The sequence below is a fragment of the Manis javanica genome, chromosome X (assembly GCF_040802235.1).
Source record: "Manis javanica isolate MJ-LG chromosome X, MJ_LKY, whole genome shotgun sequence".
Lineage (NCBI taxonomy): Eukaryota > Metazoa > Chordata > Mammalia > Pholidota > Manidae > Manis > Manis javanica.
The window spans coordinates 13,014,060-13,030,395 of record NC_133174.1 but is presented as its reverse complement, the minus strand read 5'-3'; the positions used below and the strand labels follow the sequence as shown (position 1 = coordinate 13,030,395).

The following is a 16,336-nucleotide window of genomic DNA, read 5'->3' as shown; positions in this document are numbered from 1 at the left end:
TTAGGCCTCTGTGGCCATCAGCCATTTTCACATCATTGCTTTTGACATTCTTTTCCACAGCTTGCTCAAGTGAGTTCCTGCTCCCAGCTGGGAATCGGGTTTCTTGGCTCTGAGACCAGAAGTCTTTGTGCTCGCAGTGGGGCCTTTCTAATTGGATTAGAGCAGGGCCAGAGGAGATGGTGTCCAGCTGAGTGAGTGATGGCATTACCTCCTAGTTAGCCTCTGAGCTTGATTTAGGAGCTCAGTTTGGAGAACCTGGATGGCTTGGCCCTCTGTTTTGCTTGTTGCTAGAAGAATATATTTAATTGTCTAAGTAATATATGAATATGTGTATGGGTTCTAGTGGCCTTCATCCTTTCCATCACACTCTTATCTGTGGAGGCTTGGTGGGTTTCCTTTCAGGCTTTTTCATATGCATTCAGCTTGTCACTATATAAAATACCATACATATATATAGCTTTGCTTGTTTCTTAACATATTCTAGTATATATATTATTAACAAACTTGGTTTTTTCACTTGACATATATATTGAAGATCTTTATATGTCAATACATATGGATCAACTTCATTTTTTTTAAGCATTACATAATATTAAACAATATGGTTGGACCATCATTTATTTGACTGTTCATCTACTGATGGATACTTAGGCTTTCACCCCCCCTTGCACAAAGCTGCAGTGATAGTGTTTGTTTGTGTATGTCTGTCAATATTTCTGAAGGGACAGTCTCTGGAATTAGAATTTCTGGATCAAAAAGTATGCACATTTAACATTTCAAAATATAGCTAAGCTATTCTCTAAGTTTATATTTCCACCAACACTATATGCAAGTGTTCATTTACCCACATGCTCTCCAGCTTCAGATGTTATTAGGCTTTTAAGTTTTTTAATCCAGCAGGCAAAACAAATTTCATTTTTGATTGCCCTCTTATTTACCTGAGAGTGTTCCAAATGGGGCAAAAAGAGCCTCATATGACTTAATAAACTTGGTTACCAGGAACCATTAAGCATACTTTATTGTGGTTATCAATAAGGTTTTGGAAGAGGCAATGTGCTTGAATTGTGAAATTTCATCAGAAATCCTCAGGTAGAAAATCCTCATTTGCACAAATGCAAAGTGAAATTATTTCCATACTCAAGTCACAATTGATTTTCTTTGTTTATTTGAATGTTTTTCAGTTGTTAATCCTACATTTATTCCACGTTGAGATTGGGAAATGTGTTTGTAATTTGTTCATCCTAGGACAGGACAATATGCTTGGCCTTCATTTTTTTTCTTCTTTAAACATTGCTTAATGAAGTTTTTCTGACATATTGGGCTTAATTTATTAAGGACTACCCTTTTTTTCCCTCTTAAAGAACATATTGTGATCAATAGAAACTCACCATGACTCCTTATTTCTTCTTTGAATTCCTATTCTGGATTCCTCTTTGAGCATTGGATTTCTAATTTAACAGTCTGCTGACTGAGGCAGGAGTAGGTCGGTTGATTTCAAGATCATCCTATAGATTGTTTCCTCTTGCAAATCTTGATTAGAAAATCATCATGTCCACATTTTACGTGAGGGGATACCACTGCGTGAAGTGACTAACAGCTGTACCAATGTTTTGGTTTACAAGTAAAGCACCATGGAATATTCTGAAACTACAAGTCACCTTGTCAACAATGCTCTGCTTTGGGAGGGCACATTATTTCCTTTCCCCAGCACGCATGTGCCTTGTCTATCACTCATGACATTGCCAATGCCCCCATCTCTCCCCTTCACCTTTGAGCTAAACTTAACAATCCATACAGAGTTACTTACTTAGTCCCTCTGTGGAGAAAGAATTCTGCCTTTGGCTTTGGGGGCACAGAGACATAAATGACCCAATCCTTGATACCAAGGAGTTTAGACTCTAGGGACAGTAAGTCACAAAAACATGAGGAAATATCTAACAAAGCATGGTCCCTAAAAGGAACCACCCCTCCCCAGATTTGATCTCTTAATTGTCCAGTTTAATGAAGCCTGAGACTGAGCAGTAACACATGCTCCTAAAACATTAACTAGGTCAGCTCAAAAACTGGCTTTGGGCTTGTCTTCTGTTTATATGTTCCTTAAAAGAAGGGTTTACTTCCTCCATTTCTTTTGTAACTCTGCTGCCAAGTTCAAGTCTTGGTAGATAGCAGGGAGTCTGTAGGGCCTCAGCCCCCATGGACTGACTGTAGTAGTATTGAAGCATTATGGTACCAAGAAGGCCCAACTTTCCATGGCTCTAATTTTCTTTTCTTTTTTTTCATTTTCAGATTTGTGCAGTTTCTCCATCTTTTCTTCTGAACTTTCTGTCAGGTGAGTGAGGCTATTTCTATGTGATAAAGTAGAAATAATGAACATTTGGTTGTTTTGGTTTTTACTTTTCTTTCAAATTACCCTCCTTCATTTACCATCCCCATCCCCTTTAAGTACTCTATTCTTTTTTGGTTCATTTGTTTTGTTTTGTTTTGTTTTGAACTCCTTGCTCCCAGTTGGAGCTTTTCTTCAGCCATTTTCTTGGCCTTGGGGATTCTACTGTTAAGCCATTTCTTCTTGGTAACCCAGTTCTTGGAAAACTTTCAGTAGTGAGTACAGATTTTGAAGTTACATGGTGCAGTAAAATCTGGGGAAGGAGAATGATCGTTTACATAGGACTCATTGCAATTTTGTTTTACTATTTTTCCCTTTTATTCTCCTTGGATAGGCTTCTCTATCTCCAGCAGCTCTTCTCATGTTTTGAAGTGGACCAGTGAAGAGTTCTATCTCTTACCTACAGTGCTATTTGCATGAAACTTCCAAAGGCTCCTCCCAACCAGATTTCTGCTCCCAACTCCCTTCTACATAGAAATTCTGAAGCCACTACTGACTTACGCTTCTGGTTTCCTTTAAGACTTGTAAATAGTGGTTTTCTGGGACTTCACTGGTATAAATAAGAGAAATCTTGTAACCAATGCAAGTATTTATTATAATCAATATAAATTATAATCACCCTATTATAATGTAGATGTTAAGTAATATACATAATAATTATAATAAATGATAATAAGTTACTGGTCTAAACAAGGTTAAAATACCTGAGCAGGGTCACACACCTAGTTAAACCGCCAGACTCCGTCTTTGAAGCAGGAGTCAGCACGGTATGATGACAAAAGCAAGGAAGGACACAGAATGCTGGTGGGTGATTTGCTTTCCTTAGTACCTGACTTCTCTGTATATCTGCCCCCATCCTGCCCCCATCCTGCCCCATTCCTGCCCCCACAGCCCCGGTCAGATCACTATTTTGAGAGTGCTTTGAAAGCTATTTCTCTCCTCTACATATTCATAGAATTATTGTGCAGTGACAGATTCCAGACCAAGTCAATTAAGGAATTTTTTTTGAGTGCCTGCTGTGGGTGGAGTTACATGCTGCAGGGTTGGGGTGAGATGGAGACCAAGTCTGTATAGGAAAGGATATTGTATTCTGGTGCCTTGTTTTTGTTTTTAGGCCAAGTTGAGTCTCATGGGCCATGAAGAAAAAGTATCTTTTGAGTTAAAAAGTCACTATTTGGCCACATCAGTGACCACTGAATCTAAGTAGTGGCTATAAGCTCCTGAGGACAGGAGAGATAGGTCTTATTGATTGCAGTATCTTGAGTCCCTAGTATAGTACCTTGCATGTAATAGCACCTCAATAAATCTTTGTAAACTAAATGAGTAAATGTGAGAAACAATTCTAAAACCTATTTACATTTGGCACTGGAGTGTAGTATAAATTTGTCTTCTGCTTATGCTTAGATATAATAGCTAACATTTCTTGTCCATACTGAGACCTTCTTTGTATTATCTCATTTCATCCCTACAGAACTCTGTGGGGTAGATCCTATTATTACCTCCATTATATCAGGTGAAGGGTTTAGGTCCAGAGGTTAAGGAACAGGCCAAGGTTACACTGTAAGTGGTGAGGCTTGGATTCAAAGACAGGCAGATGGCTCTGCTGTGCATGCTCTTCTGTTTTTCTTTGTTGAACCTATTTACTATGAGCAGTTGGGGAGAAGCCTGAAGGCTGGGGGTTAATTCACACACAGGCTATCAAATAAGGATGGGAGATTACAGGTGGAGAAATTTGGAGATAAGTGAAGGAGGTAAAAATTATAACACCTTTCACAAGGTTTTGTGGTATTTGTTTAAGTACATGATTTATTTCTAATTTTGTGTATCTGATACTGACTCAGTTGTTTTATTGAATAAAGCTTTTTTCTGCTTTAGAAAGCACTTATGCTTATTAACAAAATCATTTTGTACTGTAAAGACCAAATACTTTTCCTTCCATTTGCTTCTAGAGATGTGAAAGCTTCATATTGCAGTCATGACATATAGTTCTCCATTGCTATGACAAATGATACACAGAGCTGCTGTTTTGGAGTTCATATTCAGTACCTACCAGTTAACCCAGTTTCTGTCATCTTTAGGACATGGTTTATTTTGGCATATGGGATGCCATTTCTCTTATTACAGCATTGCTGGCTTTAGTTCTTGGTGATTTTATCTTCAAAAAATTTTGTTGCTGAAGTTGAGAATAGTTCCTTTTGTCCTATATTTATTCAAATTACCCCAGTGTACAAGGTTTGAAATTGCTGCTAGACATTTTTGTGAGCATTCCAGAGAATTCTGTAAATAGTCTCATTTGATTTATGAAATGGGTAAAAATGTGAGGACTTTACTTACCAGATTTTGGCACCAGGATTATCCGAGACTTGTAAAAATGGATTAGGGTATGTGTGTTCTTTTTTCTCTAATCTTTGAGTTTTTACGAGATTGCAATTCTTATTTATTAAATATCTGATAGAATTACCAGTGAAAACATCTGGCCAGGAGTTTTCTTTGTGGGAAAATTTTTGAGACCAAATGGTTATGTCTATACAGGTTTATTATTTCTTCTTGATTCCTTCTTGGTAAGTTGCATTTTTTTCCCCTAGGGATTTGCCCATTTCAGTCTTGCAGATTTTCAAAATTATTGAATAAAGCTGTCCCTAAGATCCTTTTACCTTTTATGTTTGTAGCATTTTCAGTTATGTTGCCGTTTAAATTCTTTCTGTTGGTTATGTACTTATTACTTGCTCTCTCTCTTTTCTTCCCCCTTCTTCCCTCTCCAACTCCTCCCCTCTTAATTCTGCCAGAATTGTCTTTCCAAAGAACAACCTTGGCTTTGTTAATAACCTTTATTTTATGACTTTTTCCTATCTATATCATATTATGCTTTTATTTTTATTATTTCTTTTCTTTTTATTTTGCTGTTCTTTTGCAAACTTCTTGAGAAGGAGCTTATTAACTCATTAATTTTAAGACTTTCTCCTTTTCTAATATGTACATTTAAAATAGAAATTTCACTCTAAAGATCTTTAGCTCTAGCCCACATGTTTTGATATATAGTGTCTTTATTGTTGATCAAGTTAAATATTTTCTAATGTATGTTATGACTTCTTCTTTGACCCATTGTCAGATAACATTGTCATGTTACTTGTTAAATAACAATTTAACTTTTTATTACAGTTCAATTGTGTTGTGGTCAGAGAACATGATCCTTTCTTTTTTTCCAATTTTGTAAATTGTTCTTGAGACTTCTTTTATGGCCTGATTGGTTTTCATAAATATTCTATGTGCGCTTGGGAAGGTTAGGTACTCTGTAGTCGTTGAATGGAGGGTTCATATATGGTCTAAGTCAGGTTGGTTAAATGAATCATTCAAATATTCTATATCCTTAGTGACTTCCTTATTTGAACTTTATCAACTGATCATAGAGATGTGTGAATATCTCTCAATATGATCATGAATGTGTTCTGTTTCTCATTGTATTCTGTCAAGAATACTACTTTGTATTTTGAGGCTACATTATTAGTTGCATTCACATGTAAATTTGTTCAGTCTGCCTATTAAATTGATCCTTTTATGAATGAACCATTTTACAGGTAATGCTTTTTGCTTTAAAGTATGTCTTCTGATATTAGTATAAACATCTTTTGATTAGTATTGGCATTGAATATATTTTCCATCCTTTTATTTTCAAACTTTCTGTATCAGATGTTCTACTTGTGTCCTTATAAATAGCATGTAATTGGATCTTATTATTTTTTTCAGTCTGATAACCTTTGCCTTTTAATTGAATCATAGTCCATTTTTATTTAATGAATCATTGATTTCTATATGTGTTTAAGTTTACCATCTTCTGTTTTTCCTAATCATCCTTTATTTTTTTTTCTCCCCCTTCATTCTTTCTTTCAGACTGACTGAATAGTCTAAAAACAGCTTTTCCCCCTCCACTAGTTAGGGAGTTATATACCCCATTTTTATATTTTGGTAGCTACTATAGAAATTACAACATCTACTCAGCTTTTCAATGTCTAAATATAAATACCTTTAGCTTCCTCTAGAGCCATACAAGGACCTTGGAAGACTTTTTAATTTCATTTTTCATCCCCTAATTGATACATATTATCTTAAAAGAGTATATATCATATGAGTATACATAATATAGTTGCCATATTTTCTGTCATGTTTCACTAATCTCTGCAAGATATTATTAATCTTTTATATAGTCAAAGTTCATTTGGATTTAGCAATATATAGTATCAACTGGGTCAACTTAACTCTGAGCAACTGGGGCCTCTGATCTGTGTCTCATGGTTTAGAGGTCTCCTCTCTGACCCTTTCCTGGTCATACTCATGCATGGTGAGTAGTTTGTGACACAAAGATATGCCCACCTGGAGCCTGCTTCTTTCCTCCACCAATCCTTGTTCTAGATCATGCTTTGGGAACCAAAGACCTGGAATTCCCTATCCAAATATTCTGTGCCTATTTCCAGGATTTGAACAGGCCTCTTCTCAAGGGCAATCCATGCTGCAGTGTACATACCTCTAGACCTAAGGAATGACCAAGGCATGGCTGCTTGCAGGAGAGAAGGGAGTTTGGCTGTGCAGGCAGGGATGTCCATATATATGCACAAAGCCTCTTGTAGTTTGAGCTGGAGCCTTAGTAGAAGAATAAGGGCAAACTGGACCTCTTTTCAAACTCTTGTTCTGTATATTACAAGTGTTAGGAATGGGCCTGGTCACATACTAACCACTTTCTTTGTTCTTTATTCCTTATTGCATCTCAGATCTTACATCTTTTGTCTGAATACATCTTTTAGGATTTATTTCAGTGAGGATTTGCAGGTAGTGAACAATATCACAGTTTTTGTTTGTCCTCTGGCTTTCATTGTTGCTTCTGAGAAGATAGCTGTCAGTCTAACAGATGCTCCTTTGAAGGTTAATTGTCTGTTTTTCTGTCTGCTTTCAAGATTTTCTCTTTGTCTTTGGTTTTCTTCAATTTTACCACTTTGTGTCTAGGTGCAGATCTCTTCTTATTTATTTTTGTAGACATTCTTTGGGCTTCTTGAATCTGTGGATAGGTGTTTTTCACCAGGTTGGGGTCCTTCAGTGATTATCATTTCAAACATTGACTTTTCATTCTCTCCTCTTTGAATTTTGTTTCAATGTCTGTTAACCTTGTATTTCTTTAATCCATGTTTTTGAAGTTTTCTTTTGTATTTCATATCTGGAGCTCATGTTTGCCTCATTAGGAAGCAGCTGCTTTGCTTACAGTACCTCTCTGAATTCCTGCTTTGGCTTCACCTTTGGCCATGTGATGCTTTCTACTTTGTCAGTGCTTTGATATATTTTTTAAATGCTTTTAACATTTTATTCATGATTTTTAATTGTCTTCAGTAGAAGGTTTGATCTAAATAACCTAACCCAATCTATTCCTGGAACACTGAAGAGATTTTTTTTCTGAGGTATTTGGTGTCAGGGTCTTTTAGTAGAGTTCAAATTGAACTTTAGTTATGCTTTTACTAACAGTTTCCTGATTCTTTTTTATAAGTAGTTAAATATATAACCAGACTCTAAAAAAAAAAATCAATGCTGAAATCCTCTGACTTTGACAGTTGAATGATCTGTCAGTCACTTTTTTGCCTTTTAAATCTTGCTTCAACTGCACTGAAAACTGTTTCAGTACCTCCCGTTTCAATTTCCCCTTGTGCTAGTCTTGTTGGGGCACATTTATGACTCAGCGTAAATCTCTCAAAGGTATACCATTTTCAAGAAGGCCTAAGGGACAGCAATCACAGCTCTTGTTACTCAGGTCAAAAATACTGGTCATTGCATACATGAATACCAGCCAAGTTATAATCAAATTATGCCAGTTAGCCAGAGGTAACAGAATAATCCTCACCCAGACATGCCCTATAGTGATACCAAGCTATTTACCCCCTTTTTAATCTTACCCTTTAATCATTCTATATCTAGACAGGTTTATCATTTAATGACATTCAAGGTTGTACTGATGATAAACATTTTTTAAAATGTGATAGTGATACTGTTTAATGAAACTTGAAGAGAGCTAGGACAGTTTCTTACAGTGGCAGAGGCAGGGCCATGGCATAAAGTTGTGTAGCTTGCGCACTGTACAACCCTAGGGGTTGCCATTTACATCAGAGTCCACAACCATAAAAGGGGGCCCTGGACCAAGATGAATCTGGGATAATCTTTAGTGAGTGATTATCTAGTGTCAAGGTCTAGATTTTACTGTTTAAATGCTAGCAAATAGTTTTCTTTGTAGCTGATGCTATCTCACTAGCCATCCTTAGCACCTTGAAAATTTTCTAAGAACCAGTGGCTTATTCATATTATCTTTGTTGATGACCTAGATAGCATTGAAATAACCTAACTTGCACCAGAAGACGAAGAAAATTCCCAGCTGAGATAGATAAAAATGGCTTTTATGTATAATGAATAAGGGTTTCAAAGTCTATAGATTTCCATCTTTGATAAATGATCCTAGAGACTTTATGACTTAGTGGGATATTCTGTAGTTTATGTAGAAGGTCACAGGAGCTGCATTATTTCAAATACTGTAAAACTTCTCCTGTTAGGAAATATATATTCAGCCTTGAGGAAACATATTCTAGGCTTGACAACTGGAAGCAGTCTCTTCACTGTTGTCCAGTCTGTGGTCAGTTTTTCTTGATGCATATTCTCTTTTCAAGATGATTACAATCACCCTTCATTCTGGCCTTTCCTGCCCTCATTTGGGTACAAGCTCCTTCAGTGAAAAGATACAGTTTATTTTGATCAGAGGTCCAAGTCACAGCATGTAAATAACCAGTCACTGTGAACCAAGACTAATTTAACTTTGACCATATCTCATACACCACTTAACTCCTGCCCTAGGAATTAGCAAAGCTCAAAAATGAGTTTGTAGAAATTTTGAAATTACATAATAACGTTTTGAATTATGTTCATTCATTTTATCTGATGGATTAAAACAGTTTACTTCCAAGGAGACAAATTCTCAGGAGGCCAGCATTGTGGCCTGGTAGAAAAAGTCAGAGTCCCACCAAACAGCCAGATCCCTAGACACCCATCCCCTAGAACATATCAGACCTCTTTCTTCCTCTGTAGAATAAGGTTTGAGGCTAGTGAATTCTGAGTTCCTTTCTAGAAATAAATTGCTCTGATCCTCTTTCCAGAACAAAAACTAAATGCTTATGCAGTAAATCTTTTAGGTCAGCTGTACAAATTCCAGATAGAGTAGAGCTGAAGGCATTTGTGTACAAGAGACTTTTCTTGTAGAGGTTTCGTTCACTAAATACAGCTTTTCATTTAAAAAAAAAAAGGAACAATACTTTTGGAGGGGGAACTGAGTTCAGAAGTTAAAAATTAATATTTAAACTTTTAAATGAAACTTTTTGTGACATAAGTTTAAAATTCAGTGAATTTCGGCAACTGAGCACACCCATATAACTAGTACACAGCATGTTAGCTGTGCCCCCTTGTGCTCACTTCTAATTATTATACCCTCTCCCCCTTCCAATGACAATCACTCTCCTGACTTCTTCATCAATAAGTTTTGCCTGCTCTTGTTGCTCATATGAATGGAATTATGTACGATATGCATTCTTTTATGTCTAGAGCCTTTGTCTAACATTATATTTCTGAGATTCATCATTATTGTTGTGTGTAGCTGTAGTAGACAGTTAAATTTCCCTCCAGAGAGACACTGCTATGTGTTTGCTCAGCTATGTTAACGTTTTCGTTTGAGTGACTCATTTGGGAGAGTCGATAATATGCCATTATGAACAGAGAAAAAATAAAAGTACTGAAGAGGAGGGACAAACCAGAGGCATTTCACAATTTATTAACAAGTATATTATTAATATATAATACAATTTATTGATCAAAGAAATCTAAGCCCTGTTCGAAGAAGGATTCACCTTCTCGTCTAAGGTACTGTCATGCCATATCCAAGGAAGGAATCACTCCCCCAGGTACTGGTGATGGCTATGAAATTACAGAATCCTTAAACATTGCCAGCTTTTCCTTGAGACTGAGAAATCATGATTTATCCCCACCTTTCCATGCCCGCATCCCCATAATCCCTGCACTACCTTACCCTGCACATACCAGGTGCAGAATAGGTATTGGTTGAGTGAATGAGTGAAAAGTACAGCTAGCATTCTCTAGAGTCTCCGCCATGTTTACCCAGCATAGCAACACTATCAGGCTGTGCTGTTAGCACAGTTTGCTAGAGGGGGAGTCTTGGCCATTGGAAATAACTTGTCCAAAGTCATTCAGGCACTGTGTGGCAGAGCCGGGACCTTTGAACTCATGCTCTTTAGTCTTCACCACCCAGTGTGCATGCACACTCTTGGGTTGGCAGAAGCTGCAGTGATGGCTAGGTTCATGGGTGCCCTGTGCCCAGGAGCTTTGCCAGCTGAGAACACACAGCCTTGTCTGTCCTGGCCATTTCCCCTGTGGCCACATAGAGGTGGGCTGCTCAGTGACCTGTCACTTGCCCCCTGCTTGTGCCTGAGCCTATGGGTGGGTTGTGATTTCCTGGCTGGTTTCTTCCTCCCTCAACATCCCATGCCAACCTCTGCTGCTGTCATGGGGCTTTCACGGCCAACTCTTCCACTGTGAGAGGAACAGACATAATCTTAGTATTTGCAATTCTCTCTGTTGCCAAACTCCCTCCAGCCCCTGCCTCACTTCCCCAACATTTATATCATCTGGTTAACTCCTATCTAACCCTCATATCTCATCTAGTATATACTGGCCCTGAATAAGTATTTGTTGAATGAATGAGTAAATTAATGGTAAATGAAGCTTTTGAATTGTTTTGATATAAACTTTGCTTAAAAAAAAATGTTAACTGCCCCTTCTGACTACTAAAAATACAAGCAGTGACAATGAATTAATATGTAATAAAGAGGACATGCAGTGTACCCCTCCTTTTACAGTATGACATGAGTAGGGATAGATTGTTTGTAAGATTTTGTGACCTTTTCTGATTCTTAGCATAGTTCTTAACTAGCCTTTATATAGTGGTAATAATTATATATATATACAGTGTTTTGTGTTTTTATTTCTTCTCTTGATATTTTGCCTATATTGATGTTTTCCATAAATTCATACTCGGACTGCCTTGCTTATCACTTTAATATAATTTCTCTCTGGGTGGTCTTCCCATAATAAACATGGGTTTTGCTTTTTGTAGCCCATGCCCACTCGGCGTTGCCAATTCTCTGGAACCACAGTAATTTAAAGGAAGCAGGATTTCAGGTTGCCTTAGTTGAAGAACTGACCTTTTGGGTATTGCTGTGTCATGATTACGATAGTAAGCTTTAATAATATATTTTCCCCTTATTTTTTTCCAGAATGTTTTTCTCTGGTGGACAGTGTGGCCATGTTGGCAGACATGAAGAACTTTTACTGACATTCAAGGTATTCCTTGTCATCATTTGTCTTCATGTCATTCTAGTTACATCCCTGGAAGGTAAGGAACCTGTTTTCCTTCATTTTTTTTTTTTAATCTGTGTCTGTGCGTTTATATAGGATTTTTTTTACTTTGGTAAAAACATAACATAAAATGTGCCCTTTTAACCATTCAGTGGCATTAAATCTGTTCACAGTTTTGTGCAACCATCACCTCAATGAATTTCCAGGGAATTTTCATCATGTCAAATAGAAACTGTGTATCCATTAAACAGTAACTGCATTCCACCACCCCTCTAGTCCCTGGTAACCTCTCTTCTTTCTGTCTTCATGAATTTGCCATTGTAGGTACTTCATGTAAGTGGAGTCATATAATATTTGTCCTTCTGTGTCTGGCTTATTTCACTTAGTATAATGTTTCTGAGGTTCATCCATGTTGTGGCATGTATCAGAATTTCATTCCTTTTTAAGGTTGAGTCATTCTCCATTGTATGTACATATCACATTTTTTAATCCATTCATCACTGATTCACTGATGGATCTCTGGGTTATTTCTACCTTTTGGCTCTTGTAAATAATGCTACTGTGAATATTGGTATATAAGTATCTGAGTTCCTGCTTTCAATTTTTTTGGGTATATATACTTAGAGTGCAATTGCTGAGTCATGTGGTAATTCTATGTTTAATTCTTTGAGAATTTATCAAACTGTTTCCTATAGTGGCTGCACCACTTTACATATCTACCAGCAAGGTGCAAGGATTCCAGTTTCTCTATATCCTTACGAACACTTGTTATTTTCTATTATTTTGACAATGGGTTGAAATGGTATCTTATTGTGGTTTTGGTTTGCATTTCCTTAATGATTAGTGATGTTTAGCATCTTCTCACGTGCTTATTAGCCATTTGTACATCTTTCTTGGAGAAATGTCTTTTCAAATCTTTGACTCATTTTTGAATTGGGGTTTTTTTGGTTGAGTTTTAGGAGGTCTTTATATATTTTGGATGCTAATCTCTTATCAGATGTATGGTTTACATATATTTTCTCCCTATCTGTGGGTTGCCTTTTCATTCTAACAGTGTCCTTTGATGCACAAAAGTTTTTAATTTTGATGAAGTCTAGTCTATCTATTTTCACTTTGTTGCTTGTGCTTTTGCTGTCATATCCAATAAATCATTGCCAAATCCGATGTCAAGAAGATTTTCCCCTCTGTTTTCTGCTAAGAGTTTTATAGTTTTAGCTCTTACTTGTAGGTCCTTCGATCCATTTTAAGTTCATTTCTGTATATGGTATAAGGTTAGGGTCCCACTTTATTCTTTAGCATGTGGGTATCCAGTTGCTCCTAGCACCATTTGTTGAAAAAACTGGCCTTTCCCCATTGCATGGTCTTGGCACTGATAAAAATCAATTGGCCTTATATGTGAGTGTCTATTTCTGGTGTTTATTTGTTTTAAAAGTATTCTCTTGAGGCATTTCTGCATGAAAATTTAAGGGAGGTGGAGAATCAGCGAATGACACAGCATAGTTTTCAGAAAAGAGAGTATCTTTAGAAGCTCATAAAACAAGGAGAAAAAATACTTGAGGAAGGCAGTAAAGAAGGTCAGAAAACCCAGGGCTGCGGTGTCTGTAGGTACAACTGCCAAAAGAATACAGTGCTATGCACATGTCAAGAATCCTCACTAGCAATGTTGTTTAGGAAGACATTATTAAGGGTGCACAGAGAAATACCTTTCTTATTCAGAAGAGAGTGGCAGGACCAATCAATCTTTGTTGGATAAAGCAAATATCTAGTAGCAGCCAACAACACATAAACAAACATGGAAAACATACATACACACACACATACATGCTACAAACTAAATGGAAAACTTCCTAACAAGCTAAAAAAACAACTGACAATCTTTCAAAAAGTAGGCAGTGGGACATGTCAAGAAGCCACAATACTTTACAAAAAGAAATGGTAAGAGCTAATTGTGTATTGACTGCTATAATGGCCAGGTCCCAGGGCTCTTTACATACAATCACTCTCTTAAGCTTCTCAACCAAATCTATAAGGGAGAGATTCTAGTCTTAGCCTGTTTTCTAGATCAAGAAACTAGGGCTCAGAGAGATAAGTAACTTGCTCAGGAAGTGACCCATCTGGGATTTGTACCCTGCTCTGAATTTTGTGTTTGTAACCACAAAACCAGAGTTCTCAAACTTGAGCGTGCGTTAGAATGACCTGGAGGGCTTGTTAAAACACAAATTTCTGGGTCCTTTCCCGAGTTTTTGATTTTGTAGGCTGGGGGTGGGACCTGAGAACTGACATTTCTAACAAGTTCCCAGGTGATGTTGGATGTGACTGGTTCAGACTACCCTTTGAGAACCACGGCCTACACAACGGGCAGAAAACATAAGTAGGGAGAGAAACTCCAGATACATGTCATGGGATACAGATTCTGTGTGGCCACGTGACATTCATGTAGACAATGCTCACACATCATCACCTTGGGGCATTAAAACATCACTGTGGGATTGGCAGGGCATAAATCAAATGTCCCTACTTTACTGATGAGTAAATGTCCTCAGAGATGTTATTGGTTAGGAAGTGGCAGAGCCAGACTAGATACTAGATCTTTGGGCTCATGTTTCAGTGCTTTTCCACCACAGCTGTAGATGAGGAAGGAAAGTGGAACACGAGGAGAAAAAAAGTCATCAAGAGGAAAGTTCCTTGGTAGAAATAAATCTTTTTTTGAAAAAGTATATTTAAGAATGATGCAAATGGGGCAGGTAAACAGAAAAGTGCATGGCTCTGAAATAAACCTGAGTAAGGAAAACCAGAGGGGATGCTTAAGGCATGTATTTCTTGATACGGCTCTCTGAGGAACTGATTTTTTAAAGCAGTGGTCCTCAAGTGTGGGCCCCAGACAAGGAGCATCAGCATCACCTAGGAGCTTTTTAGACATATGGATTCTCAGGGCCCCCAAGACCTGTGGAATCAGAAACTCTGAGGGGGGGACCCAGCAGTCTGTGTTAATCAGCCTGCCAGGCTGATGCATGCCCAAGTGTAGAACCATTGTCTTAAAGAATTGGCTAAAGCGTTACTGCTGGCAGCATGGTAAGAGTAGAAAGGTGACCAGATCTTGGGTGAGAGCCCTCCCCATGCCTGCCACCTGCTGTGTGTATGGTCTTGATGTGCCCTACACCAGTATGAGCCTCTATTTCCTCTTCTTCAAAATGGGTATGAGCATGAGCTCCCTTAAGGGGCTCTTGTAAGGCTCAATATATATATTTTTAAAACCTGTGAAGACAAAGGTTTTTCCTTTTTTTCTAGCTTTATTGACATATAATTGACATATAACATTTTGTATGCAAAGATCTTTCTGAATAGTGTTTTGAGATCTGGAAAAAGCTAAATAGGATTTCATTATTGTCTTTCAGAACTCCCATTAAGAGTTTTCATGTTTTTTAATAATCACTTTGATAGACTTACCATCTGAGCCCTTACAAAAGGCTAACTCATTTGAAGCTCACTCAATAGCCCTTTGAAGTAGGCACTATTATTAGCCCCATTTTACAGATGAGGAAACTGAGGCACAGAGAAGGTAAGCAACTTGCCCTAGGTTAAACGTTTGAGTTGCAGAGCTGCAATTCAAATTCAGGCCTTCTGATCCAAAGTGTATGTTTAACCACTACACTTCTCTGACTTTCAGCATTCTTAACCTCTCTGCTATGCTAGGCTCAGTTGCTTGATGGTTGTGCATCTATAGATTAAAAGTAATGGTGGAATCCATAATTGTGAGCACTACTAAATGTCAGATCAGATCATCCAGATGGCTCACAGGCACCATCTCTGTGAACAGCTTTGGACTGAAATAGGTTCTCTTCAGTCAGGATGACTTAGGTCTGGTCCTTGATGAAGGCCAAGGGGACTGACCTGCTATTTCTACATAGGATATTCAGTTGTGCGGTAATGAGTGCCTGCTGTGTGCCCAGCATTACTAGCTGCTGAGAGAACATCATCTCTGACTCCAGGGGAGTTTACACTCCACTTGGAGGGACATCACTATGACACATGAGAACAATACAAACTGTACCTAAATCCTAAACTGTGGTTCAGTGCTATAGGCCTCTAACATATGGCCTTTGGCCAAATATGTGTATTAGTCTAGTTAAATGCTAAGCCACCTGTAGCAGATGCTATTGTTGCCCTGCCCAGATACCCTTGGCCCACCCCAGAGGTCACCTGTGGGTGATCCTCTGTGGGGGGTGCTCTGTGCTCATGGGACCACGTTTGGTCTATGCATGGAACAAACCAGAAGTGCCAGGGAGTTAACACCTCCAAACAGTGAGGGATGGGAGTTGGTATTTACTCATGCCAGCATCCTTGTCTCTTGGTGTGACAGCACTGAGGTGTGTTCTACACACCTATAGATTGTTGAATTGTACCCCAATTGCCCATGGTAGTAACCTGGTACCATTATTGGCTTTATTTCTTTCCCTGTCCTACTTCTCTATTCCCTCCTCCTGCTTCCTGGGGTCATCCCCGTTCGGA

General features: G+C 38.0%; 1 protein-coding gene and 1 long non-coding RNA gene across 8 annotated transcripts in view; one reads left to right on the top strand and one right to left on the bottom strand.

Annotated features, from left to right (window-relative positions):
* The window catches only part of LOC108407539 (uncharacterized), a 146,902-nt gene that overhangs the window by 56,923 nt on the left and 73,643 nt on the right, over positions 1 to 16,336 (bottom strand). The gene's annotated exons all lie outside the window — the stretch shown is intronic.
* ADGRG2 (adhesion G protein-coupled receptor G2) overlaps positions 1 to 16,336 on the top strand; it is a 110,822-nt gene that overhangs the window by 30,631 nt on the left and 63,855 nt on the right. For 5 of the 7 annotated variants that reach the window (XM_073227614.1, XM_073227613.1, XM_037020454.2 and 2 more), the window contains exons 2-3: positions 2,287 to 2,329; positions 11,746 to 11,864. In XM_073227614.1, the coding sequence (XP_073083715.1) occupies positions 11,747 to 11,864 (118 nt within the window). In that variant the 5' untranslated portion in view covers positions 2,287 to 2,329; position 11,746. The remainder of the gene's footprint in view (positions 1 to 2,286; positions 2,330 to 11,745; positions 11,865 to 16,336) is intronic. The other 2 variants (XM_073227611.1, XM_073227610.1) reach the window with 1 other exon arrangement.